The sequence below is a fragment of the Pleurodeles waltl genome, chromosome 3_1 (genome assembly GCF_031143425.1).
Source record: "Pleurodeles waltl isolate 20211129_DDA chromosome 3_1, aPleWal1.hap1.20221129, whole genome shotgun sequence".
In the NCBI taxonomy this organism is placed as follows: domain Eukaryota; kingdom Metazoa; phylum Chordata; class Amphibia; order Caudata; family Salamandridae; genus Pleurodeles; species Pleurodeles waltl.
The window spans coordinates 1032748227-1032775580 of NC_090440.1; the positions used below are offsets into that span (position 1 = coordinate 1032748227).

At 47.2% G+C, this 27354-nt stretch overlaps 1 protein-coding gene across 1 annotated transcript in view; it reads right to left on the bottom strand.

Moving 5' to 3' along the window:
* The window catches only part of LOC138284949 (protein mono-ADP-ribosyltransferase PARP14-like), a 745301-nt gene that overhangs the window by 578721 nt on the left and 139226 nt on the right, over positions 1 to 27354 (bottom strand). The window contains exons 5-6 of the mRNA XM_069224296.1: positions 20515 to 20796; positions 19402 to 19638 (exon numbers count right to left, since the gene is read on the bottom strand). Of these exons, the coding sequence (XP_069080397.1) occupies positions 19402 to 19638; positions 20515 to 20796 (519 nt within the window). The remainder of the gene's footprint in view (positions 1 to 19401; positions 19639 to 20514; positions 20797 to 27354) is intronic.

Below are 27354 nucleotides of genomic sequence, written 5' to 3' on the forward strand. Positions count from 1 at the left end.
TGCAAGTCTTCCCGTTGCTATGCCATGCCATGGCCGTCCTGGAGCACCAACGCCGACGAAGACAACAACGGGGAGTACAACCGCCTAGCAAACAAGGGAGGGAGAGAGGGTGGAGAGAGTGACGCACACATGCATAACACACACCTTACACACACACACACACCACACCCCCAGAACCAGCTGCAGAGCAAAACAACAGTAACAGAACCCCAGAGCAAAGAAAGCCAGGACACATACATTGTTCCAACCACTGTATTCCTGTTGGATGAATATTAAAAATGCAAAAACATCCACAACTGCATATATACACACATTCATGCAGGCCCAAAGGCCAATCCAAAGTCACAAATGCCCACAGGGCAAAGTCCAAGCCCCAACTGGACTCCTGACAACATCAGGACTCCACCGTTCAGGGGCATCATTTTGGAAATGGGAAGGGACCTCAAGGGGTGGGGGATCATATCATTGGGAGGGGGCTCCTTTCCCACTGGTTCTGGTGGGGGCCCCTTACCCACTGTTCTGGAGGGGGCCCCTTGGCCTCTGGTTCTGGAGGGGGCTACTTGGGCACAGTTTTCTGAGGGAACTCCTTGTCCTTGGTTTTGGATGGGGCCTCCATGGGCTCAGTTTAGGGTGGTTCATCCTTGGCCTTGGATCTGGGTCGTTCCTCCTTGGCCTTGGATCTGGGTGGGTTGGGGCCTCCTTGGCCTTGGATCTGAGTGGGTTGGGGCCTCCTTGGCCTTGGATCTGGGTGGGTTGGGGCCTCCTTGGCCCTAGGTTTTGGAGGTGCCACTTTAGTCCTCTGTTTTTTTTTTTTTTTTGGGGGGGGGGGGGGGTGCAGGGGGTGTCCTTGGTGCAGGGGGTCGGCATCGCACTCATGTGTCCCTTATTAGCAGCTGGAGATTTTGGAGGTGGAGCGGTGTCAGACTGAGTGCTCGGGGTACTGGCCGGGGGGGAGGGGTGGACCTTCCTCTTACGGGCAGGGGGAGGGAAGAGGTGAAGACAGGCACGGAAAAGCTTCTTAGGGCCAATGGGACGAGATGTGGGAGGAGGGATGGGAGTGGAGGTAGAGGGAGTGGTTGTAGGAGGAGGAGGTGTGCTGGACTTGGGTGCAGGTGAATGGACAGTGTGCGTGTGTGAGGTGGATGGTTGTTGGGGGTCTGAGTGAGAGCTTTTGTGTGTCTGTGTAGGGGTGATCAGACAGGGTAGGAGAGGACAAACATGACGTGTGGATGGATGTTGTGGTGGTGTCTGCAAGTGAGGTAGGTGTGCTGCATGAGGTGGTGATGGTGGTGACTGCGCATGTGGTGTGTAGGGTGCATGTCTGCTTGACTGCTATTTTGGAGACTGTGGGCAAAGCTGCGCAGGTGACAGGTTCAGGGACTGTTGATGCAGTGCATGTAGGTGTGAGTAAGGATGTGATTGTAAGGGAGGAGGAGGAGGGGGAGACAATGGAGTCCGTTGACGATGATGTGTGTTTTGTATTGTATTGTAATAGTATTTATATTGCGCTTACTACCACTGACGAGGCGTCGAATGGCTTTTTGGCAAGTAGCACGCGACTCCGGAACCAAAGAGGAATTAGTGGTGGATTAGTATAGGGAAATTAGTACAGTTTTAGTATTATTATGAGTTAAGTTGTGTGTGCATCTGGGTGTTTGCTTTGAGTGCTTGTGGACTGAAGTGTGCTGCCTGTGTTGGTCTGTGCGAGTCTTGTGTGTTGTTTTGGGTGCATACTTGTCAGAATGTTTGTGTGGGATGGGTTGGGGGTGAGGAGACTGGGAAGTAGTAGCTGGAGGGGGGACGGATGAAACAGGGACACTGGCTGCAGTCAGTGAAGAGGCCAGATCTCTGTAGGGCCGCCAAGCCACCGTGAATGCCCTTCAGGAAGTCACTGCATTGCTGCATATGGGATGCCAGCCCCTTGATGGCATTCACTAATGTTGACTGCCCTACAGAGATGGATCTCAGGAGGTCAATAGCGTCCTCACTGAGGGCAGCAGGGCTGACTGGGGCAGGGCCTCAGGTGCCTGTGGTGAGCAGGCATGGGTAATTCAGTGGGGGACTACTGGGAGGGTGGTGCTGGTACGGGTGTGGCGGTCGAACCTGTAGCTGGGGTGGTCCCAGAGGGCTACGCCACCACCAGGGAGCTCCCATTGGAGGAGGAATCCGTGGTATCACCTCCTGTCCCTGCTGTGATGCTCCCTCACCCTCCATCCCACTAGTCCCCTCGGTGTTGGTAGACTCTGCCTGCCGGGTCCCTTGGGCTGCAGCTCCCTCACTCGCCAATGCCCTTGCTCCTTTGCCAGATGATGCTAATGCACACATGGACAGGATGACAAAAGCAGAGGGGAGGGGGAGAATGAAAGGGAACACAGGGTCAATGACAGCAACAAGAGCACAAATGGTATACACATCACTGTCACACACTGAGACTGATAATGTGCAGTATGGACCACACTGGCATACCATTGGCTAAACACCACAGCAGGAAGGAGCCAAACACTGCTAGCTACACACCAACTGGGACAAGCTAAGCCCTGTCTGACATGGGAAGCCAGCTACCTAGCTATCAAAAACATGCATTTCACTCTATTAACCTAAGCTGGACCACGCAGCAAAGTCTACACTGGCATATTGGGGCATCCACTGACTTGTACCCTGCACCCAAATCCCATGCCAGGCAACAGAGACGGTTGTCAAACACATTGTACTTACCCCCTTGTGGCTGCTGTGATGCCCTCAAGCACCCATCCAGCTCCGAGTAGGCCACCGCTAGTATGCGGGCCATCGGGGGGGTCAGGTTCCGACAGGCACCCCTCCCTCGTTGGGAGACATCCCCAGCTGGGCCTCCGCGGTCTTCAGGGCCCTGCGTCTCAGGTCCTCCCACCGTTTCCTGCAGTGGGTGCTCCACCTGCTATAGAACCCAGGGTCCGCACGTCCTAGGCGATGGTACGCCACAACCCCTTCTTCTGATGGGCGCTGACCTGCAGAGGAAATATAAATAGTGGGACAACATTAACCAGAAAATCCAGCCTGGCACACATATGGCCAACAAAATGCATTATCCCCTCATCAGGCACACGCATGACCCATATCCCTGCATTAGGCCTGCCACCTGCCATACCCCCCCTCCCCATATGACACACTACCAGCACACACACACATCTCCATGCAGCCATGTTGCATGCAACGTACCCATGGTGTACTCACCTGTCGGGCTGGAGGCCCATACAACAGCCCATACAGGGTTAGGATCCCATCCACAAGCCTCTCCAACTCCTACGACATGAAGGCTGGGGTCCTTTCCCCCGTTGCATGAGCCATGGCAGGTTCCAGACACAGGTCATAGCAGCACACGCAGTGGAGATGTCGTCCAGTGGAAAGTCAGGAATCAAGTGAAGTGGTAGAAATAAAATAGCAGTCGCGTCTGCGGCAGTGAACACCATCACCACCGGCATTGATCATCATTGGTTCCCATTCTCAATAGAGGGCTATGTTAGCCATTGAGGAATTGCACGGCGGTGCAGACCGCCTCCTGCCATGACGCGAACACCAGCGGTGTTAGGTCACTTCCACCTGTCCCTGAATACAGGACAGGCGGGGTGCCATTTTCTAATTCTGGTACACATGTACAGATTGTTAAGTGTGTCATTGTAGTTGAATTTTCTCACCTATACAATTCTAGTGTCCAACTTACAAGCATGCTCTGTGTACACTGCTTTAGTGTGTTCATGGTTCCTGTAGTCACTCCCTTCTTACTTTTGGGTCCCTTAGGTACCAACCACTGCGGAGGAATATGAGGAGGAGGAGGCAAGCACCCGTGTACAGACCCCTGGAGGACAGGCACATCATACTCACCTAACGTCTGGACAGGGCCATAAACAGAGCTGTGCGCACAATTGGAGCCTGATCTGCTACCTGCTATCCGTTGCATCACAGTAATACCCCCTCTTGTGCAGGTACTCTCAGTGTTCCATTTCCTGGCAACTGGCTCTTTCCGGGTGACAGTGGGCTTGGCTGCAGGAATGTCACAGCCAATGTTCTCTATTGTGCTTGCAAGGGTTTTGGCAGCCTTGCTCAAACACATGTGCAGCTATATCGCATTTCTCCAGGTAGGTGATTTACCCCGCTTGAGGGCTGGATTCAATGCAATAGGACACATGTGACATGTAATTGGGGCCACTGACTGGACCCATATTGCCTTAGTGCCCCCCAGGTGCAATGAACAAGTGTAAAGGAATCGGAAGAGTTTCCACTCACACAATGTCCAGATGGTGTGCCTTGCTGACCAGTACATCTCCCACGTCACTGCCAAGTATCCTGGGTCGGTGCATGATGCCTTTGTCCTGAAGAATAGCAGTGTCCCACAGCTGATGGCACAACTACAGAGGCACAGAGTGTGGCTAATCGAAGAGCCCGAGTCCCCACCCAATGTATGTCAGTGTAAGCCTTCAGGAGTCATAACCCATGCCATTGTGCAGGGCTAATGTGTGTCCCTTACTTCTTGCAGGTGATTCTGGCTACCCAAACCTCTCCTGGCTCCTCACCCCTGTAAGGAGTCTGAGAACAGGGGCTGAGAATACGTACAATGAAGCTCATGGGCGTACCAGGAGGATTGTCGAAAGGCCATTCGGGCTCCTGAAGGCTAGATTCAGGTACCTCCATCTGACAGGTGGAACCCTGTGCTACTCCCCTGAGGTCTGCAGAATTGCTGTTGTGTGCTGCATGTCGCACAATTTGGCCCTCAGACGGCATGTGCCCTATCTGCAGGAGGAGGGGGTGACAATGCAGCTGTGGCAGCAGTGGACACTGAGGACAGTGAGGAGGAGGAGGATGTGGACAACAGGTCACATATGATCCTGCAGTACTTCCAATGACACTCGGGTAAGACTGTTGAACTAAACATTTCTACATTTTAGCGTTGTGCTGTGTGACTGTGACATAACGCAAGTCATTACCTTTGCATCCCACATGACCGTCACCTATGCCTTCCCTTATCGCAGATGTTGGTGTTGTTCCAACTGTGCACTGCTGTGATGTGTACAGACTGCTGAGACACATTTGTAGGATAGGTCAACATGTTACTGGACATTTACACAGGATCATGCAGTTCATTACACTTCTATACCTTGTACATTACCTGTAGATAAAGCACTATTACGTACTTTGTGTCCAAGGGTGTTTATTGAAAATTGGTATACATTGGGAAGTGCACTAGAGTGGGGTGATGGTTGGGAATAGTCCAGTGTAGTGGACGAGTCTGTTTGTAGCACAGGTCCAGTGTCCAAGGGGCCATAGGAAGGGGAGCAATGGCAGTTCCAAATGGACAAGATCACAGTGGAACACAAGAAAGAACATTCAGGACGGCCTCATTTCCTGGCAGTGGTCTTTGTCTTGGCAAGTATCTCTGGTGTCTGTCTGGGTCGCAGGGACCGTTTGCTGGGTGGTTCACCTTCTGCAGGGGGTGGGGTGCTGGTGGCCTGTGGGTCCTGTGGCAGGGCCTCCTGTCCACTAGTTGCAGCAGATGTGGAGGGCTGGTCAGTACAGTGGCTGGTGGAAGGGGCCACTAGGGGTAGTAAATGTTGACTCACCAGTGTCCAGTAACTCCAGGGAGTCCCTCAGGATGCAGGATTGCCAAGACTTGCTCCTCCCATGCTGTCAGCTGTGGGGGAGGAGTTGGGGGTCTACCGCCAGTCCCCTGGATAGCGAGATCGTGCCTTGCTGCTATGGAACGCATCTTCCCGCCTAGGTCGTTCCACTGCTTCCTTATGTCGTCCCTTATTTGTGGATGCTGTCCCACGGCAATCACCCTTGTCCACGATCCTCTGTCATAGCTCCATCTTCCTGGCAATGAATATCTGCTGGACCTGTGCTCCAAACAGCTGTGGCTCTACCCCATTGTGGCTCTACCCCATTTCCTCAAATATGACCTGCAACTCCTCATCAGTGAAACAGGGATGGCTTTGTGGGGACATGGGTGTTGTGTGGTGTGTCTAGGTTGTACAGGGGTGATGTGTGATATGGTGGGGTGTGTGGTGTGTGATGCGTGTCGGCTGAATTGGTAGTTGTGATGTGTGCAGTTCTCTTTTAGATTCTCCTCGTAAAGGTTAGCCGTCTTGTCGTGTTTGCAGAGGTTTGTGGGAGATGTGGGTGTGTGTTTTATAGTGCTGTTGGTGGGTGGGTGTATTTGTGTCAGGTGTGGGTTTTTGTTCTGGCCAATGTTGTTTTGTTTTGTTTTGTGTTTGGGTGGCCACAACCATCGCAGCGGTGTTTACTGCCAACGGTTTACAGTAGTTGAATGTCCGCTGTGGTGATTCATGGGTCATTATTTGGTGGCTTAACGGTTTGGGTGGTAGTTCCGTCAGTTTATCAGTTCAGTGGGTCTGGCGGATTTGTGGTTGTGGCTGTTTTCTGTAGGTTTTGTGTGTATGTGTCATAATCTGGCGGATGGATGTTCGCCTCCGCGGCGGTATGTTGGTGGCAGTCACTGTGACGGGATTCAGAATTTACCGCCAATGTCATAAAGAGTGCCTTAGTCCTGGAAGAACAAGTTATTTACTTTCAATAACACATTATTTGGTAGAGACATATTCTAGTTGCAGATTTCCTAACTTAGAATTTCCCCCAGGCATCAGTCTGGGTCCGGAGATTTTCCTCAAGCTGTACCCCTGTGTGCAGTCAGGTGTTGTTTGTCGGCTCCACATCCATCATTGTGTGCGCTGGATATTACATTGCAGGACGTATAAAGGTTCCACCACGGCGTGCTGACGTCACTTTCTTTACATGACTTTCAACACCAGAAGCACAGAGCCATGAAGAACACTGACAACTGGTACGTCAAAACTAAGGCCCTGAAAGGGAAGTCCCAGTGCCTAGAAATCAAATCACAGAGCAGGGAGGATGGGTGGGTTGGTAAGTAATCTGCAACTCTAAAATGTCTCAACAAGATAAGGCGTGACCAAAGGTAAGTAACTTTTTCATCTGACAGACTTCTAGTTGCAGATTCCTTACATCAGACTAGATACCCAAGCAATAAAAATCCTAGAGGAGGGTCTGCGAACCATGATCATACTAGGAAGTCCTGCATGACCGAATGGGCAAAGTACCTTCCCTTTGGAACTGACTGTCCAGGCAGAAGCATTTGGTAAATATGTGCAAAGATTTCCACATTGCCGTCAGACAGATGTCCAGGACTGGAACTCTGCATGCTAACGTAGTGGTTGCAGCTGAAACTCTGGTACAATGAGCATGCAAACCCTCCAGGGCGCAGAGGGTGCTGCTTAGCCAGTGTAACACATTTTAATGTAGAGAACGACCCATCTAGGGAAGGTTCTCTTCCGCACTGCCCGACCTTTCTTTACACCCACATACCCAAGAAAGAGTTGATCATCCATCTGGAATTCTTTGGTACGATCAAGGTAGACTGCCAACACTTTTTTTTGTCGTTCCAGTCGGTGTAGTCTCTCTTGTTAGTTAAAAGGATTTGGGGGTTCGTAAAAAGTAAGCAAGGTGATGGATTGGCCTACATGAAAGGCATGACCACTTTTGGTAAAAAGTAACACCAGGTGCGAAGCACCACTTTGTCAAGATAGATGGAAAGGTAGGGTGGCTTAAATGACAATGCCTGCAGCTAACTCACCATGCGTGCACATACAATGGCCACAAGGAAGGCTGTGTTTAATGTTAGAAGCCTGAGAGAACAATTGTGAAGATGCTCAAAAAGAGCACACTTGAGAAATGCCAGAACTAAATTCAAGTTCCAGATCCTTGCATGAAGACAACTGATATCTGTTGAAATATGTGATTGACCACAATTCTTAAAAATTATAGGTTAGGCAGTAGGCTAAATGTAATATCTTTGGGAAGAAAATATTCCTCATATGTTTTTAAAGTAATTGGCCTTTTATTTAAGTAGTATGGTGTCCTTTTTTATACACATGTATATGAAATGTTTGTGTGCTGTCTTATTGGCACGATATCAAACTGCTGATAAAATTAGAAAAATCAAATCCCATTGGGGCATGGTGAATAGTGATGGAGGAAACCTTAAGGAACCTACTAACAATAGGAGGCTTACACAAAAAGGCATGGCCAGGTAATCTCAGGAATGCAGAGACAGCAGAAAAGGAAAATGTCACTTACCCAGTGTACATCTGTTCGTGGCATTAGTCGCTGCAGATTCACATGCTGTGCATAGTCCGCCGTCTGGTGTTGGGCTCGGAGTGTTACAAGTTGTTTTTTCTTCGAAGAAGTCTTTTCGAGTCACGAGACCGAGGTCCTACTTTAGTTCCATTGCGCATGGGCGTTGACTCCATCTTAGATTGTTTTCCCCGCAGAGGGTGAGGTAGGAGTTGTGTATGCTAGTAATAGTGCTCATGCAATGGAATGAATAAGTATGTACAAATTGAAGGTTAAAGTAATATATTTACAAATGTACAAATGTTGAGGATTACTTCCAAACGGCTACAGGCTCCCTGGGAGGCGGGTGGGCGCATGTGAATCTGCAGTGACTAATGCCACGAACAGATGTACACTGGGTAAGTGACATTTTCCGTTCGGTGGCATGTGTAGCTGCAGATACACATGCTGTGCATAGACTAGTAAGCAGTTATCTCCCCAAAAGCGGTGGTTCAGCCTGTAGGAGTGGAAGTAGTTTGAAATAAAGTTCTTAGTACGGCTTGACCTACTGTGGCCTGTTGTGCAGATAACATCTACACAGTAGTGTTTAGTAAATGTATGAGGCGTAGACCATGTTGCTGCCTTACATATTTCGTTCATTGGAATATTTCCTAGAAAGGCCATAGTAGCACCTTTCTTTCTGGTTGAGTGTGCCTTTGGTGTAATAGGCAGTTCTCTCTTTGCTTTCAGATAGCAGGTTTGGATGCACCTTACTATCCATCTGGCAATACCTTGTTTTGAAATTGGATTTCCTGTATGAGGTTTTTGGAAGGCAATAAATAGTTGTTTTGTCTTCCTAATTTCTTTTGTCCTGTCAATGTAGTACATTAGCGCTCTCTTGATGTGTAATGTATGTAGTGCTCTTTCAGCTATTGAATCTGGCTGTGGGAAGAACACTGGTAATTCCACTGTTTGGTTTAAGTGGAACGGTGAGATAACCTTTGGTAAGAATTTTGGATTTGTTCTTAGAACTATTTTATTTTTGTGTATTTGAATAAATGGTTCTTGTATGGTAAACGCCTGTATTTCACTTACTCTTCTTAGAGATGTAATGGCAATGAGAAATGCAACTTTCCACGTTAAGTATTGCATTTCACAAGAATGCATGGGTTCGAAAGGTGGACCCATGAGCCTTGTTAAGACAATGTTGAGGTTCCATGAAGGAACAGGTGGTGTCCTTGGTGGTATAATTCTCTTTAGGCCCTCCATAAACGCTTTAATGACAGGTATTCTAAATAGAGAAGTTGAATGAGTAATCTGCAGGTAAGCAGATATTGCTGCGAGGTGTATTTTTATGGAAGAGAAAGCTAGATTTGTTTTTTGTAAATGTAGTAAATATCCCTACTACATCTTTCGGAGATGCATGTAATGGTTGAATGTGATTATTATGACAGTAACAAACAAATCTTTTCCATTTACTTGCATAGCAGTGTCTAGTGGAAGGTTTTCTAGCTTGTTTTATGACCTCCATACACTGTTGAGTGAGTCCTAAGTGTCCAAACTCTAGGATTTCAGGAGCCAAATTGCTAGATTCAGCGATGCAGGGTTTGGATGCCTGATCTGTTGTTTGTGTTGTGTTAACAGATCTGGCCTGTTGGGTAGTTTGACATGAGGTACTACTGACAGGTCTAGTAGTGTCGTATACCAAGGTTGTCTTGCCCATGTTGGTGCTATTAGTATGAGTTTGAGTTTGTTTTGACTCAATCTGTTTACTAGATATGGAAGGAGAGGGAGAGGGGGAAAAGCGTACGCAAATATCCCTGACCAATTCATCCACAGAGCATTGCCTTGGGATTGCCGGTGTGGGTACCTGGATGCGAAGTTTTGGCATTTTGCGTTTTCTTTTGTTGCAAATAGATCTATTTGAGGTGTTCCCCAAATTTGGAAGTAAGTATTCAGGATTTGGGGGTGAATTTCCCATTCGTGGACCTGTTGGTGATCCCGAGAGAGATTGTCTGCTAGCTGGTTCTGGATCCCTGGAATAAACTGTGCTATTAGGCGAATGTGGTTGTGAATTGCCCAATGCCATATTTTTTGTGTTAGGAGACACAACTGTGTCGAGTGTGTCCCCCCCTGTTTGTTTAAATAATACATCGTCGTCATGTTGTCTGTTTTGACAAGAATGTATTTGTGGGTTATCATGGGTTGGAATGCTTTCAACGCTAGAAATACTGCTAACAGTTCTAGGTGATTTATATGAAACTTTCTTTGATGTACGTCCCATTGTCCTTGGATGCTGTGTTGATTGAGGTGTGCTCCCCACCCTGTCATGGAAGCATCTGTTGTTATCACGTATTGTGGCACTGGGTCTTGGAAAGGCCGCCCTTTGTTTAAATTTGTACTGTTCCACCATAGAAGCGAGATGTATGTTTGGCGGTCTATCAACACCAGATCTAGAAGTTGACCCTGTGCATGTGACCATTGTGATGCTAGGCACTGTTGTAAGGGCCGCATGTGCAATCTTGCGTTTGGGACAATGGCTATGCATGAGGACATCATGCCTAGGAGTTTTAATACCATCTTTGCATGTATCTTTTGTGTTGGATACATGGCTTGTATCACCTTGTGAAAAGTTTGAACCCTTTGTGGACTTGGAGTGGCTATCCCTTCTGTTGTGTTGATTGTTGCTCCTAAGTATTGCTGTGTTTGACACGGCAAAAGGTGTGACTTTGCATAGTTGATGGAGAAACCCAGCTTGTAAAGGGTTTGTATAACATAATCTGTGTGGTGTGAACACTTTGTTAGCGAGTTGGTCTTGATTAACCAATCGTCTAGGTACGGGAACACGTGTATTTGCTGCCTCCTGATATGTGCAGCTACTACTGCTAGACATTTTGTAAAGACTCTTGGCGCTGTTGTTATTCCGAATGGCAACACTTTGAATTGGTAATGTATTCCTTTGAATACGAACCTTAGGTATTTCCTGTGCGAGGGATGTATCGGTATATGGAAATACGCGTTTTTTAGATCTAACGTTGTCATGTAGTCTTGCTGTTTCAGCAGTGGTATTACGTCTTGTAACGTGACCATGTGAAAGTGGTCTGATTTGATGTAGGTGTTTAGTGTTCTGAGATCTAATATTGGTCTCAGACTTTTGTCCTTTTTTGGTATTAGAAAGTACAGTGAGTAAACTCCTGTGTTCTTTTGTGGACTTGGTACTAATTCTATTGCGTCTTTTTGCAGTAATGCTTGAACTTGTAGTCCTAGAAGGTCTACATGCTGTTTTGACATATTGTGTGTTTTCGGTGGGATGTTTGGAGGGAATTGGAGAAATTCTATGCAATAACCATGTTGGATAATTGCTAAGACCCAAGTGTCTGTTGTTATTCCCTCACACGATTTGTAGAACTGGCTTAGTCTTCCCCCCACTGGTGTTGTGTGAAGGGGTTGTGTGACCTGTGAGTCACTGTTTATTTTGAGGGGTTTTGGGACCTTGAAATTTTCCCCGGTTTCTTGGGAATTGTCCCCCTCTGTATTGTCCCCGAAAACCTCCCCTTTGATATTGTCCCTGGTAGGTAGGTGGCCTTGTCTGTGAGGTGCTGGTTTCTGTGGGTTGACCTCGAAACCCTCCCCTAAAAGTTGTTTTACGAAATGTGCCAAATGTGCCTCTGCCCTGCGGGGAGTAGAGTGCGCCCATGGCTTTGGCTGTGTCGGTGTCCTTTTTTAATTTTTCAATTGCTGTGTCCACTTCCGGCCCAAACAATTGTTGCTCGTTAAACGGCATATTAAGCACAGCCTGTTGGATCTCTGGTTTGAACCCAGAGGTGCGCAGCCATGCGTGCCTCCTTATGGTGACTGCAGTATTTATTGTTCTTGCAGCTGTATCCGCTGCATCCATAGAAGATCGTATTTGGTTGTTGGAGATGCTTTGTCCCTCTTCAACCACCTGTTGCGCTCATTTTTGGAACTCTTTTGGGAGGTGTTCGATGAGATGCTGCATCTCGTCCCAATGAGCCCTGTCGTATCGCGCTAGGAGTGCTTGGGAGTTTGCGATGCGCCACTGATTTGCAGCTTGTGCTGCAACCCTTTTCCCAGCTGCATCAAACTTGCGGCTCTCCTTGTCCGGAGGTGGTGCGTCGACCGATGTATGTGAGTTGGCTCTTTTACGAGCTGCTCCTACGACCACCGAATCTGGTGCCAGTTGTGATGTAATAAAAGCAGGGTCTGTGGGCGGTGCCTTGTATTTTTTCTCCACCCTTGGAGTTATGGCTCTGCTTTTAACTGGCTCTTTAAAAATCTGTTTAGCGTGCCTTAGCATTCCCGGGAGCATGGGAAGGCTTTGATAATGGCTATGGGTGGAGGACAGGGTGTTAAAGAGGAAGTCATCCTCAATAGGCTCCGAATGTAGCGATACATTAGGAAATTCGGCTGCCCTAGCTACCACCTGTGCATATGCTGTACTGTCCTCAGGTGGTGAGGGTTTTGTTGGGTACGACTCTGGGCTATTGTCCGATACCGGAGCGTCATAGAGGTCCCATGCATACGGATCATCTTGGCTCATGGTGGTATGAGCTGGTGAATGTGGTGGAGTTTGTGCCAGTGATGCATGAGTTGACGGTGGTGAATAGGGTGGTGGAGTTACTTTCTGTACCACCTTTGCTTGTGGTTGTTTGTCTTCTTGCTGGAAGTCCAGTTTCCTTTTCCTTCTGATTGGGGGAAGAGTGCTGATCTTCCCTGTATCCTTTTGGATAAAGATCCGCTTTTGTGTGTGATCTGGTGCTATTGTTTGTAATTCCTCCTCAAACCTGTGTCTGTTTAGTTGGGAGGACATTCCTTGTTCCTCTGAGTAGGAACTGGTTTTCGGTTCGGTTGTCTGGTTTTTCGTGTGTTCTCTTTTTCGACGTCTTACTCACGGTTGGTTGGTCTTCGACGTCGAGTTCTTCGGAGTCTGACTCGTGGATGGAGAAAGTTTCTTCTTCCTCCTCCTCGAACCGTTGTTGTTCTGTCAGCGTGGACGTCATCTGCAACTTCCTGGCTCTTCGGTCCCTGAGCGTTTTTCACGACCGAAACGCACGACAGGCCTCACACGTATCCTCCTTGTGCTCGGGGGACAGGCACAAGTTACAGACCAAATGTTGGTCCGTATAAGGATATTTATTGTGGCATTTAGGACAGAATCGGAACGGGGTCCGTTCCATCAGTCTCGATGTTGCACGCGGTCGGGCCGACCAGGCCCCGACGGGGGATCGAAAATGCCCCGAAGGGCTACCGGAGCTCTTCAAGATTCGGTGTCGATTCTAATCTAACCCGATACCGAACGAAACAATACCGACGTAGTTTTCCGAGATTCTGACTAATTTTTCGACCCGAAACACGGAGCGAAAAGGAACACGTCCGAACCCGATGGCGGAAAAAAAACAATCTAAGATGGAGTCAACGCCCATGCGCAATGGAACCAAAGTAGGAGGAGTCCCTCGGTCTCGTGACTCGAAAAGACTTCTTCGAAGAAAAAACAACTTGTAACACTCCGAGCCCAACACCAGACAGCGGACTATGCACAGCGTGTGTATCTGCAGCTACACATGCCACCGAACATAACCTTTGCGGGTGCCAAAAGCAGAGCCTTGCTGGATCATAGAAAGTATAAACAAGATGACCTCGGAAAAAGGGGCAATGAGCGGGTCAACAGACTTGTCTGTGTACCATGGCACAAATTTCTTCCAATGACAGTCATATACCGATATGGTGGAGGGACTCATGGCTGCCAAGATAACATTCCATACTTCGGGTGGAAGGTCAAAAGTTGTCAACTGCCACCGATCAACCTCCACGCAAGAGGCAGAGACTGTACAGGTTTGCGTGGAGAATCGTCCCCCTGCGGCTGCGACAGAAGATCCTCCCAAAGGGGCAGTATGATTGGAGGATCAATAGCCACGATCAACAGCTCAGGATACTAGACTCTTCATGCCCAGTCTGGAGCCACAAGGATTACTTCGGCCCGGTCGTTCTTGATCTTCTTGAGAACTCTGGACAGAAGTAGTAGGGGTGGAAAGTCGTACAGGAGGACTGAACTCCACATGCGATGAAAAGCATCGCCAAGTGAGTGCCGCCTTAAAAACTCCAACACGCAAAACTGCTGACATTGTGCATTCTCTGTGGAGGCAAACAGATCTAACAAAGGCTCTCCCCACTGCTTAAAGAGACCTTGCGCCACCTCTGGATGAAAACGCTAGTCATGATCAACCAATCATTTTCGGCTGAGTTTGTCTGCTCTGGTGAGAGCCTGCCAGATGTTGAACCAACAGGGAAATGCCCTGATATTCCAGCCCTGTCCAGAGGTGCAAAGCCTCCTGACAATGGGTGCACGACCCCACCTCGCCCTGCTTGTTGCAATACCACATGGCGGTGGTGTTGAAGACCTGCACTACTTTCCATTTGAGAGAGGGAAGGAATGCTTTCAATGCCAGTTTGATCGCCCTGAGTTCCTAAAGACGGATTTGGAATCCAGAACTTCACTGGAAACCAGGTGCCTCTGATTTCCGCCTCCCCCATGTGGCCAAACCATCCCAGGAGTGATGCATCTGTCACTACTGTAAGATCTGGTTGGGAAAGGAAGAGGGATCTGCCTCTGAAACAATTGCAGTTTGTAAGCCACCACTGCAGATCTTGAGCAGTTTCTTGCGAGATCTGGACTATTTCGGAGAGATTCCCCTGATGCTGCACCCACTGGAGCGTCAGGTCCCACTGCAGAGCCCGAATATACTATCTGGCATGTGTCACCAGCAGAAAGCAGTAATTTGCACCAAAATCCACGCTAGAGGCTGAAACATCCATATCATAGCCTGAATATCTTAGACTTGGTGCTCGGGAGGATAAGCCCGAAACTGCACTGTGTCCAGAACAGCTCCAATGAAAGGGAAGGGAAGGGGAGGGAGTCAGGTGTGACTTTGGCACATTTATAGTGAACCCCAGCGAATGCAGGAGGTCCACCATAGTCTAGAGGTGGAAGAAGACAGCCTGGAGCGAGCCCGCCTTCAACAGCAAGTTGTCGAGGTAGGGAGGAAGACTGAAACCCCTGACCTGCACCGATGAGCTGCAACCACTGTCATCACCTTGGTGGAAGCCCAAAGGGCGCTGGTAAGGCCAAAGGGGTGCTCAATGAACTGAAAGTGCTTGTGGCCTACCGTGAACCGCAAGTAACGTCTCTGGGCGGACAGCACAAGTAGATGGAAATAGGTGTCCTGCACATCCAACGCTACCATCCAGTCTACTGGGTCCCGGGGTAAATAGAACCTGAGCCAGAGTGAGCATTTTCAACTTCTTCTTGAGGAAGAGATTGAGGGACTGAAGGTTTAGGATAGGGCAGAGTCCCTTGTAGTTTTTGGGAATCAAAAAGTAGCAGAAATAACAACCACAACCTGCTTCTGGCACGAGGACCATCTCTATGGCTCCCTTGGCCAAGAGAATCATAACTTCTTTGCGAAGAAAGAAGTGTCAGATGATCCTCTGTCATCCGATTGTAGGATGGTGGCAAGGCTGGAGGAGCAGTCTCGCAAGGGAGGGAGTAGCCCCTTCGGACTATTTGCAAAACCTACCTGTCTGATGTGATGAAATGCCAGCGGGGCAGGTGAAAGCGAATCCTGCCTTCGACTGGTCCCTGGTGGGGGTGGCGGTGGACTAGCTATACCGCTGGCTCCCTTATCCACAAAGACATTGCATACCACGTCCTATGCCACACAGGGGCTGGGCAGCGTGCACATAACAGTGGCTGGAGCGGAACGGACATGACTTGGTGCCCATTCCATAGCCACAGAAGGGTCAAAAAGCAGACTGAGGTGGGCGATGGAGAGATTCGAGGCCTAATGACCTGGTCGTAGCCCGGGACTCCTTTGAGTTTGACTCCGAAGAGACGGGTGCCATCAAAGGGCATGTCCAAAAGGGAGGACTGGACATCCCCGAAAAGTCAGACATTCTCACCCAGGCATGGCACCTCAAGACCACTGTCAGTGGAACCAATCTGCGTAGTGAGTTGGTTGTATCCAGTGCACACTGTATTGTGAACTTCGTTGCATCTCTCCCATCAACAGCTTGGGAGAGAATGGCCCAGGGCCTGTGCCAGCACTTTTGCAACAGCATCCCATTAGGTATAGGTGTGATGGCCCTGAAGGCATGCGGTGTTCACTGACCACAATGCAAAGCTGGAGAAGAAAACGTATTCCTGAGTTGGTCCAGTCTCTTGGATTACCTATCCAGGGGTGCATAAGGGAATGCGTCCGGGTACGTGGAGGCTTGGATAACCAAGCTCTCAGGGGTTTGGTGTTGCTTCAGGAACACTGGGTCATTTGGAGTGGGTCTATGGTGACGGGCGATTGTCCTGTTCACAGGAGCCCCTGAGCTGGGTTTCGACCAGGTCCCCAGCAGAACATCAGTAAGGGCTTTATTAAAGGGCAAAAGGAGTTCAGAAGAGAAAGCCCCAGGCTGAAGCACCTCTCTCAGGAGAGAATAGTCATGACTGCCATCAAAACAACTCGATGCCCCTCTTTGCACCACCATTGATTAGGACGCTCCCTCCTACGTAGCCACAGTAGGGGGATAAAGCATGCCAAAGTCATGGGAAGTGTCCAGACCACTGGCGTCACCCACGTCCATCCTCTAGTGCATGAGATCTTCTAGCTGGTATTCAAACGGGTCCAGCTACCCCTCCCATTCCTCACCGTTCCCAACCCAAGAGAATACGGCTCAGGATACGAGCAAGGAGGCAGGTCCCTGTTGAAGTCAGAATCACCATTGTGCAACACCCGCACAGCTCCGGATCAGTGTCGGCAATGGGGATGGAGTCAGCGCCACCCAAGGACATGGGTGGCATCTGGAGCATCAACGTCAGAATAGGCGGTATGACCAGCACCAGTACGGATCCAGGAATGGATCCAGAGGGGCCCCTTGGAGCCAAGCCCGAAGCTGCCAGCACGCAACCCGAGGGCGCTCCAGTGGAGTCGCACTGCCCAAATATGAGGCGCATGGCCTTATAAAACTCTTGGAGTTGGGAAGGTGTCACGCTGGCACCTGGAAACTCTGTGAGGCACAGAGCTGACCCAGGCGCAGACTGATGATGAAGGCCTGGAACAACAACACTCCTTTTCTCTTGTCTCGACGGCTGACAGATGGGGTGAAGTCGAAGAATGCTTTTTCTTCTTCGACTTCTTCTTGTGCCTTGATTTACACCTGACCGACCTGGGGTCTTGGGAGTGGGACAATGAGGAATGGGCTCCACAACAGTTCTTGGGACTTTGAAATGGAGAGCTGAGGGCCGGGTCGCAATGAGCTTTAGGGACTGCTCCCTCAAAGCTTTAGGGTTCATGGCACAGCACTCTGAGCCTGACTTCGGGTCATGGTCGCACTCCAGACACCACAAGCACACAAGGTGCGCATCTGTCATGAACATCACCCAATGATAGGACACTCAGGGCTTGAACAAGGTGTTATGTGACGACATCACAACACACCAGGAGTGTGTCCACTCAAACATTTTCAACAAGAAGTAAAAAAAAAAAAAAAAAGACCAATCAAAAAGTGACTGAGGGGTAGTTTTTCTTCGGATGAGCGCTGGCTCGTGAGGAAAGAAAATAATTGCTGTCAGCTCGCTGGGTTGGCGCCTATATAGGTCCCGTAACACTGTTTCAGGCACGCACAATACAGATGACGTAAGGGGAGCCGACTGATGCCCCCTGACGGTGTGAAGGGGTACTGCTCGAGAAAACTCCCTGGATCCAGACTGATGTCTGGGGGAAATTCTGAAGTAAGGATTATGCAAATGGAATTCTCTATCAGATATATAGTATAGGAGTGCAATCTTAACACCTAAAGTATGTAAAGCTCGCTCGGCAACTTTATCGGGTCAGCACCAGTCCCAACAAGGAAAAACTGTAGGATTAGGGACAAACCAAAATTTTAAATGTTAATATTTATTGAACAATAAGGGCTACAACCTTGGTTTTAATGGCTCCAGAATGAGGCCTATTGGATACAGGAAACAGGACAACCTCTATTACAGGGGTCTATAACCTAACCTGTATTTTTTAGGGCACAGTTTTATCTCTAAGGAGATCTCTTGCCACTACTAAAAGACAAAATGCATTTTTTCCCAACTCAATGGTTCCAACTGTTTGTGAGCCCATCAGGCTTTGAGCCCTTGACCCTGGGGTGCAACTGGAATGCATGCATCAGTCCATCAAAGCCCAAGAAGACAAATAGGGGACGATACACTAACACAAGCAAGGAGCACGTCCGGACACTGCAAGAACATCACAATTGAAGGCAGCAAAGAATCTCTGCAGCTCCATAACAATGGCATAAACTAGAACGGTTTCTGTAACTCAGACAAACACATCAGCAAGGACCTTCTGGCTTCCATTGGTCAGAACTCCCTATCGATGTTCAATGAGTGGGGTGCTTGCAAAAGTCACATCAGCAGTCAGGGGCAATCCGCTCTCCACAATGAGCAGCTCAGCTTCCCTTCTTCTGATCAGTCCAGCAATTGGTGTGCAGGTTCTCTTCTATATCCAAACAAACTAATAGCTACTTGCTAGAGTGTGACACTACTTATCCCACTTTGGTTGACCAGGCTTCCTTTTTTTGCCTATGCTTTTCAAAATCTACCTTTGTTTAAAAATTTCTCTGGTTCTGACGAAGTGCATCTAATGCTTTTGAATCTGCTTTGCAGACTTTCATGCAGGTAGCAATCTCAAGTCAGGCCTATCTGAACACATAAAGGTCAAAATGCATACTGAACTCAAACTAGTGAAGCTACAAAGCTCACAATAATTTACACCAGCCAGAAATACAGGAGTAAGCCACAGCAGAAGGACCAGGGGATAGAAGGCGTTTTGCCAAGCTCAGTGAAATTCTATACCTGACAATGGAAAGGACCACCACCCTCCCCCATTCCTCCCCACGAAGTGTCAATCTTGTGCCTTCTTGCATACAATGTCCCAATGGACACCCTAAATTTATTAGGAATAGCCACCAACTTCAATTAAATAGTTTTTAGAATTGTACCACCAAGCGCACTCCGATACTGGAATAAGATGTTTTCATGTGCAGCATATATTAGCAGATTCTCGCTGCATAATGTAGATTAGTTATGTATTTAGGCACTTGGAAGCGCAACACACCATAATCCTGCAGAGGTTACAAAGTTTATCCACAGGAATAAAACTATGATTTTGCAACGATTGCACAAAACCATACAGGAGTCCACTAAAACCATAAAGAAACTCGTCTTACCTTTTTGATCAAAAAATGTAACAATCGCTGAATTTTCCTCAGGTACAGACTGCACGTCGGCGACCCTTCCACCACCATGCTTAGAGCTTTCAAAGTAGATACTGAGGAACTCTGTGCACACATCGGGTGGTAGATCTTCGACCTTGATACTCTTTGTGCATTCAAGGAGTCGTACAGTGATTTTGTGACTCTTTACCCTGGCACTCTGGGTGCACTTTTGTATAAAGTCCATCACACCTATCAAAGTAAACAAAATGACATTGTTACAATACTGTTTTCCCCCTTTCCAATGTCCAACAAAGCATAAAGCAGGCAGGTATCATTAGCCTTTGTTATGAAAGGTTAATTTAGTCATTTACCTACATTTAATTCAATTTAGATTTACAATTAAAATAACTGCAAACAGCTCTACCAACAAAGAAACAGTCCTTCAAATGAAAGAAGATGAAGTAGTCCCCTACCATATCTGGTAAACCCGTAGAAGACACGTATTAGTTGAAGACATGCTATAGGCTAAAAGAAATCACAGTTTAAACGAATTCCACATTCTTAAAGTAGAGAATTCATTGCCTTAATCCGTCTTTTAGCTTCTCTATACATCAACTAGTGTTTTTAACCTGGAATCTACTTCAAAAATGTGCCTTTTGAGTTTAGTTTCAATTACTAACTCATGCCTAATTATTGCATAAGCATATGGATTTATGGAGAGGGGAAGAGCAAAGAACTGCTTTGACAAACCACATTAAAATTCATTTACCTGCTTGTACACCAAAGGAATTTTGTACGAATAAGCAGGTACTTGCCATTCTATTCAAATTCTCTGTTCAAGCCTGCCGGCCTAGACTGTTTTAATACATAAGAAAACAGCTCCCAATTCAGGAACCTGACCACCAAAACTCAAAACATGTTTGAATCTGGGCAACTGCTTATCACATCATATCCCTATAATGCCATGGAGTCCTTCTGTTTCATACATCTGTTTAGGGCTGTCCATTATTGCCATCAGTACTTAATCTGCTTCTCAACATAACAACATGAATTTCTTTTTCCTCTCTCCAAAGAACATAATCTGGAGATAACATGCATGCAATGAAACACAGTTAACAAACTTACCCTCATTGGCTCGTAAAGTAACAACAGCCATGTCCCGTTCAGAAATCATTTCCAATTTGAAGTCCTTTTCATCCAAGCCTCCGGTGTTTTCTACGAGCATAGTCAACATTTCAAGGTTCATGGAGTCTGGAACGTTCTCCAATACAACAGATGATGATGTTGATGAAGAAGGGGGAGCAGGAGTTGGAGGCTGCTCTTTGATAACACTAGGTCCTTGACAAGGCTGCACCTGAAGCAAGATGTTCTGTATAGTATGATGACGACTCAAAACTTTTCTGGCATCTGAATGAAAACCATAAAAAAATAAAAAAAATATGAGAGGTCATGTAAAAAACACACACTGCACGGAAATTGTTGAATCGCAATCAGACAAATTAATGACAGGGTCGAGAGCCTCACAGAGCCTGGAGCAAAAGTGTAGTCATCTTATCAAATTTATGGGGCCCTTCTTTTCTTTTTCCAGGCTTCATAGAAAAGGACCCTTAAAAATGGAGAACATGTTGGTTGCGTGTATAAGAAATAGTTATCAAAACGTATACAAGTAGATTTTACATAAAAAAGCTCACGCATTTGTGGCATCGACTAAAATAAGGAAAGTTTGCCAAACATGGCATCAGAAAGTGACATGATTTTCACAGGCTTCTCACTCCTGGTTCCTCAACATACAGTGTTACCAGCACTGGCACATGTTATCAATATAACGTCACCAGAAGTTTATCATATGAGTCCTGTCAGTATCTTTGTATATATGTGTCAGATTAAGCAATGATAAGCCCTGCATATGCTTGTAGTGGTTCAGAGAGACCCCCATCTTCAATCCATCTCTCATGTACAAACGTTGGACACCCAGGGAGATTGTAGAGAACAATTTAAAGTAAGAAAACGGACAAGCATTCAGAGTTTTAGAAATACAGATTTAGGAGGAGTAGAGTTAAAAACGAAGCAACTGAGAACTAATATTTACAAAACAAATTAGGCTAAGCATGGCGATAACTGTCCAGCATCATGTCTGTAACCGCTACCCTGCGTACACATGTAAACAGCTGCTTATTGCATGACCATGTGAAGTCCAGCACCAATCAAAGGAAAACACACAGACTAAAACAATGAGCCGCACCAGAGTCATCAGAATAACTCCATTCCAGTATTGTAATAAAGCATGTATGAGTCCCAGTGTAAATCTCTCGCTTGCCTCGCCTCTAGGTTATCAAGGATTACAACTCATGGATGGACGTTAGCCAAGTATATTTTTTTGAGAGGGGCTATAACGTGTTCTTATTGTCTCAAGCTGGTGGCCCTCATTTTGTACAGGATATTGTGTGCATATATATGCAGTAGTTAGCATTTTCACTTTGTTACAGGAACATCCTCTCTTCCTTAAAGTCCTAATGCATGATCATGCTAGTGCCACTCTAATCATGTTCACTCTTTTTGGGCTTTATCCTTGTTTGCAGATTAAAACATATAACCATGTATTTCGGTTTGTTGAACCATAAAAGTACAGAATAAAGTCAAAAGGCGCAATTTAGTACCATCAATTTAGGATAAAATTAAATGTGTTCCATTACATGCAGTTCAATCAGAACATACCAAAAACATCAACAGTACAATAGCTCCTGTTAGGACCGTAACCAGGGTAACAAAACCTGAGAAAAATAGCACAGCTAGTAGGCCTATAGCTGGGTGCAGAGTAAAGATATTTTGACAGACTATATCATCATTAAAATGCATAAACATTTACTATATAACATTTTACCACTCAAATGACTGAGACAATCTTTTCATGAGGCAGACATTTGAATACCCAGTTCTGCACAAAGGCTGAGAGATCTTAGCCTTAAGCTATTACCAGGGAACTGAGTGCTCTCACAATACGCTAATTCTTCTAAGGTTTAGTCTTCCTTCCACCCAACTCCCACCCAATTACTCAATTCGGCTTTATAAAAGTATGATGCCATTTTGACCGTTGTGTCTTTTTGATTTAGAGATCTGTGCTTTTCTGCCTGCCCAGCCCAATGCAACATTTTGAGTGGCCACTGACAAATTAATTTTTCCGAAGTGTCTCTCTTTGCATCAAGCAGTGCTTTCTGGTTTTTGAAGCAAGTTCAGGAGAGCAAGTCTGGATGGAGCAGTGGATCTCAAACCATCTCCTAAGGAATCCCTCCTGGACACTGCTGTTCTTCAGCTAAAAAGATAGTTGCCTTTTCTTTGATTTATGTACACTTTCCAAAAAAATGCAGTTCTTTACTCCCTGGTGCCTATGGCTGTGTCCAAACCGGAATGGCATGGGCAGCAAAAAAAAACGATGGATTTAGGCCCAGATCTCTGTACTGGGGGTGAATGTTTGACATTGTTCAGCATTCCGTCCATCACTTGTTATTTTTTGCATTTCTCACCCTAAGTGGGAAGGGTATGCCCAGACGTGGGTCCCGTGCTTACCATGCCTACTGGATTCAAGCTAGCCTGGCTGATAAGGGGTGAAACCCCAAAACCGGTCCCAGGATGCTTGTTTCCAGTCCAGGGAAGACCTGGACTGGCAGTTCGGGCTGGACTGTTCCCATGGGGAACAGGGTCAAGACTCATTTGCATATGGCTGGGTCCAAACTGGAATGGCATGGGCAGCAAAAAAACGATGGATTTAGGCCCAGATTTCTGTACTGGTGGTGAATGTTTGACATTGTTCAGCATTCCGTCCATCACTTGTTGTTTTTGCATTTGTCGCCCTAAGTGGGAAGGGTATGCCCAGACGTGGGTCCCGTGCTTCCCATGCCACTGGATTCAAGCTAGCTTGGCTGATGAGGGGTGAAACCTCGAAACCGGTCCCAGGATGATTGTTTCCAGTCCAGGGAAGACCTTGCCTGGCAGTTCGGGCTGGACTGTTCCCATGGGGAACCGGGTCAAGAGTTTCATATGGCTGGGTCCAATCTGGAATGGCATGGGCAGCAAAAAAATGATGGATTTAGGCCCAGATCTCAGTACTGGGGGTGAATGTTTGACATTTTTCAGCATTCCGGCCTATTCTACGATACAGGTAATTACCCAAAAAGAGGTTTGCTGTAACAGTATCAATTTGCCCTCTAGATTGTGCTACATTTAAAGTAACCTATATTAAGTGAGTAATGCGGATGGACTCTCGTTCTGTTTCAAGCTAAGGTACTCTGTTAATAAATCACAATGTTTCTTTAAGTCTGAACAGGGTAAAAACGAGAATGCTTGTTGGGTCATTATCTAAGGGATACCGTCTTCTGATTTACAGTTTCAATTATCTCCCCTTACCTCTCTCCTGCTTCACAATGGCAGTTAAACTACTGCACCCACACATAGCCTTCAAGGACTTTAGAACAATATTGGGGTGTACCACCACCACAATGTGCCATCAGCAGAGAGGGTGAGTTATTTTACTAAGCAGACGTGCACAACATGTGACTACTCACACTCCGGAAGCCTAAAAAGAATCCCTTGGAACATAATGTCCTCCTTTTTTAGGTACCCATGGCACTGACCACACCACCACCAACTACTCTCAAACAAATCCTAGGAAAGATAAAACCATTTTAAGTGATAACAGTCATACAATTTCCAAGTTTATTATTAAAATGTAGATTTAAATTAAGGCAAGTAAAAACCCTAGCAAAAGCATCTCTTCGTATCACTCAATTTAGTAAAGACAGTAAGAAACGTTTGCAGCTTAAAAGAGATATGTTTAGCTACATATGAACCCAAATGTGGCAGTGCACTATACCCTATTCATATCCAAATGCTAAAACAGTATTTTAACATACGTTTCTTACCTTTCCCAACCATAGGAAAATAATACATTTAGGCCCTTAGCCACAGCATTATCCAAAATGTAAAGTCTTTACTTTTACGGTAATGTTTTCCACGCACGTTCAGTCATTTAATCTGCAAGGGTCCGAACCTAAAGTCCAGGAGGAATCTAAACAAACACCTTAACTGTATATCATTAGAATCACTCCTTAACTTAAAATTAGCCTGCATAGCACAGAAGATCTGGAACTCAGGACCACCACCTCACGTTAAGGGCAAACTACACATCATCGAAGGAGAGTGTGGATATATACAGTGTGCATCATAGTTGGTTCTTGTCTTGTTCCCACTCGGCCCAGCTTCTGTGTCAGGGTTTCTACTCTAAGTTTCAGCAGAGCAGGAAACAGTAGAGTCTTCACTTTGAAGCTAATTGATCACATTATGTATGTGATGTGGTGTGATGAGCAAACTGTAGAAGCTCTCCAGAAGGAGCTAGTAAGTTTCTGCCAGACCCAGTGAGAGTTATGCAGGGAAGAGTCTCTTAAGCCGTTTTCAGGAAATAAAAGCGAGCGGCCGCAGTGGAAGTTCTCCAGAGTAGAGGAGTGACAAATTCAAATTGTCATAGCATGCTCCGAATAAGTCTATGTTTGAAGGGCAGTTAGGTTTACCTGCTGTAACTAGTCATGTCAGAAACTTTCTAAGGGGCCCAGGATAACAACTGTTGAGGGTTGAAATGGGGTGGGGTTAGGATGAGCATCTGTTTCTGACTTCAAAAAACATGTTTCACTTAGAAGGAGACAACACAGCAGATACAATATCGGGCTGTATCCAACGGTACTAGCTGCCTCATCAGTAGTAAAACAGCAGAGGCTTCCTTCGAAATGAACAAATAAATGTTGTGGTACGAGTGTGGGGTTCTGGGGAAAAAAAAAAAGTGTAGACTGGGGAACAGAGGCCCTTTCTGCCCCTCCCTTCTTAGTACCCTGGGTGTAACATGGTGTGAAGTGAACTGCTGACTTTGGATTCACAGTAAACCGCACATGGGTTCATGCATGTGTGTGTGTATTTATCTGTCACAGAGTTACAGCAAGGGTTCGCCAAGGGAACCATGGTGCCAGAGACTCATTGTAGGAAGCTGGCTATGTATATACTATATCAAAATGAGATATAGTGAGCACAGAGTCCAGGGTTTCCCCAAGAGGCTTGACAGAGGTAATAATAGATAATACTAATGCTCTATTTGTGGTAGTGTGGTCGAGCAGTTAGGCTTATCAGAGAGTAGTGTTAAGCATTTGTTCTAGACACACAAGCAATACGTTAAAAAAAAACCACACTCAATGACATAACTCCAGACCAATAGGTTTTTATATAGAAAACTATTATTTTGTTAATTTATTTCTAGAACCACAAGATTCATTTAGCAGGTAAGTACATTAAACAAAAGGTACTTTGCATAGTAATACTTAGAACTGACTGGAATCAACAATGTACACAATTTTCTTTAAAATGGCAAAAAGCTATTTTAAAAGTAGACACTGCAATTTTCAACAGTTCCTGGGGGAGGTAAGTAAAGCACAGTTTCAGAGGTAAGTAACAAACTTACAGGTTCAGTCTCCTGGGCATAGGTAGCCCACCGTTGGAGGTTCAAGATAACCCCAAACACCCAGCACCAGCAACACAGGGCCTGGTCAGGTGCAGAGGTCAAACAGGAGCCAAAATAACATGGGCGCCTATGGAGACAGTGGGTACCCCGGTTCCGGCCTGCTTGCAGGTAAGTACCCCCATCGTCGGAGGGCAGACCAGGGGGGTTTGAAGGAGCACTGGGGGGCCCCAAGTAGGCACAGGAACCACACCCTCAGCGGCACAAGGGCGGCCAGGTGCAGTGTGTGACCAGGGCGTCGGGTTCTCAATAGAACTCTATGGAGGGACCCGGGGGTCACTTAGGCGCTGCAGGCAGGGCAGGGGGGCTTCTCAGGCAAGCCACCAGCTGGGTAAGGGTGTCTGGTGCTGGTCGTTGCTACACCAGTGGTCGGTTTCTCTTGGTCCTGGGGACTGTGGGTGCAGTGCTTTTCCAGGCAACTGATATCTTTGTCCCGGGCGGTCGCGGTTAGAGGGGGTCCTCGGGATTCCCTTTGCAGGCGTCGTTGTGGGGGTCTGGAGAGGTCGGCCCTGGGTGGACATGAAGTTGGAATCGCCTGGGGATCCTTTCTGGGTAGTTGGTTCCTCTGGACACAGGCCACGGGCATGGGGTGCACAGTAGTTTGGACTCCCTCTTCTTGAGTGAGGTGGGAGTCCCTTTAAAGATGGTTTCTTTGTCTTCTTTTTGGACAGGTCCGCTGTCCACGGGAGTTTCTTGGTCCTCTGTGAGGCAGGCAGTCCCCTGGAGGCTTATCAGGAGTCACTGGTCCTGCAGAAAGTGTTGCTTCTTCTCTTGCAGCTTTCTGAAGCAGGAGATGGGCCGGTAGGGCTGAGGCCGAGTCAGTTGTTGTCTCCTTCTCTTCTCTGCGGGTTTTTTCAGCTCAGCATGAGGTCATCAGACTCTCTGGGTTCAGGGAGCTCTTAAATACAAGATTTAGGGGCGTCTTTAGGGTTAGAGGGCAGTAGCCAATGGCTACTGTCCCTGAGGGCGGATACACCCTCCTGGTGCCCACTCCCTTTGGGGAGCGGGGTTGGTGGGGGGACACATTCCTATCCCTATTGGCCCTGATCCTCCAAACCAAGATGGAGGTTTCTGCAAGGAGGGGATAACTTCAGCTCTGGACACCTTAGGGGTGGTCTTGGCTGCGGTGGTGACTCATCGTTTTTCCTAATTATCCCTCTGGACTTGCCGCCAAAAGTGGGGGCTTGTCCAGGGGCGGGCATCTCCACTGGCTGGAGTGCCCTGGGGGCATTTTAATACGAGGCCTGAGCCTTTGAGGCTTACCACCAGGTGTTACGATTCCTGCAGGGGGAAGGTGTGAAGCACCTCCACCCAGTGCAGGCTTTATTTCTGGCCTCAGAGAGCACAAGGCTCCCACCCGATGGGGTCAGAACTTTGTCTCTCAGTGGCAGGCTGGCACAGACCAGCCAGTC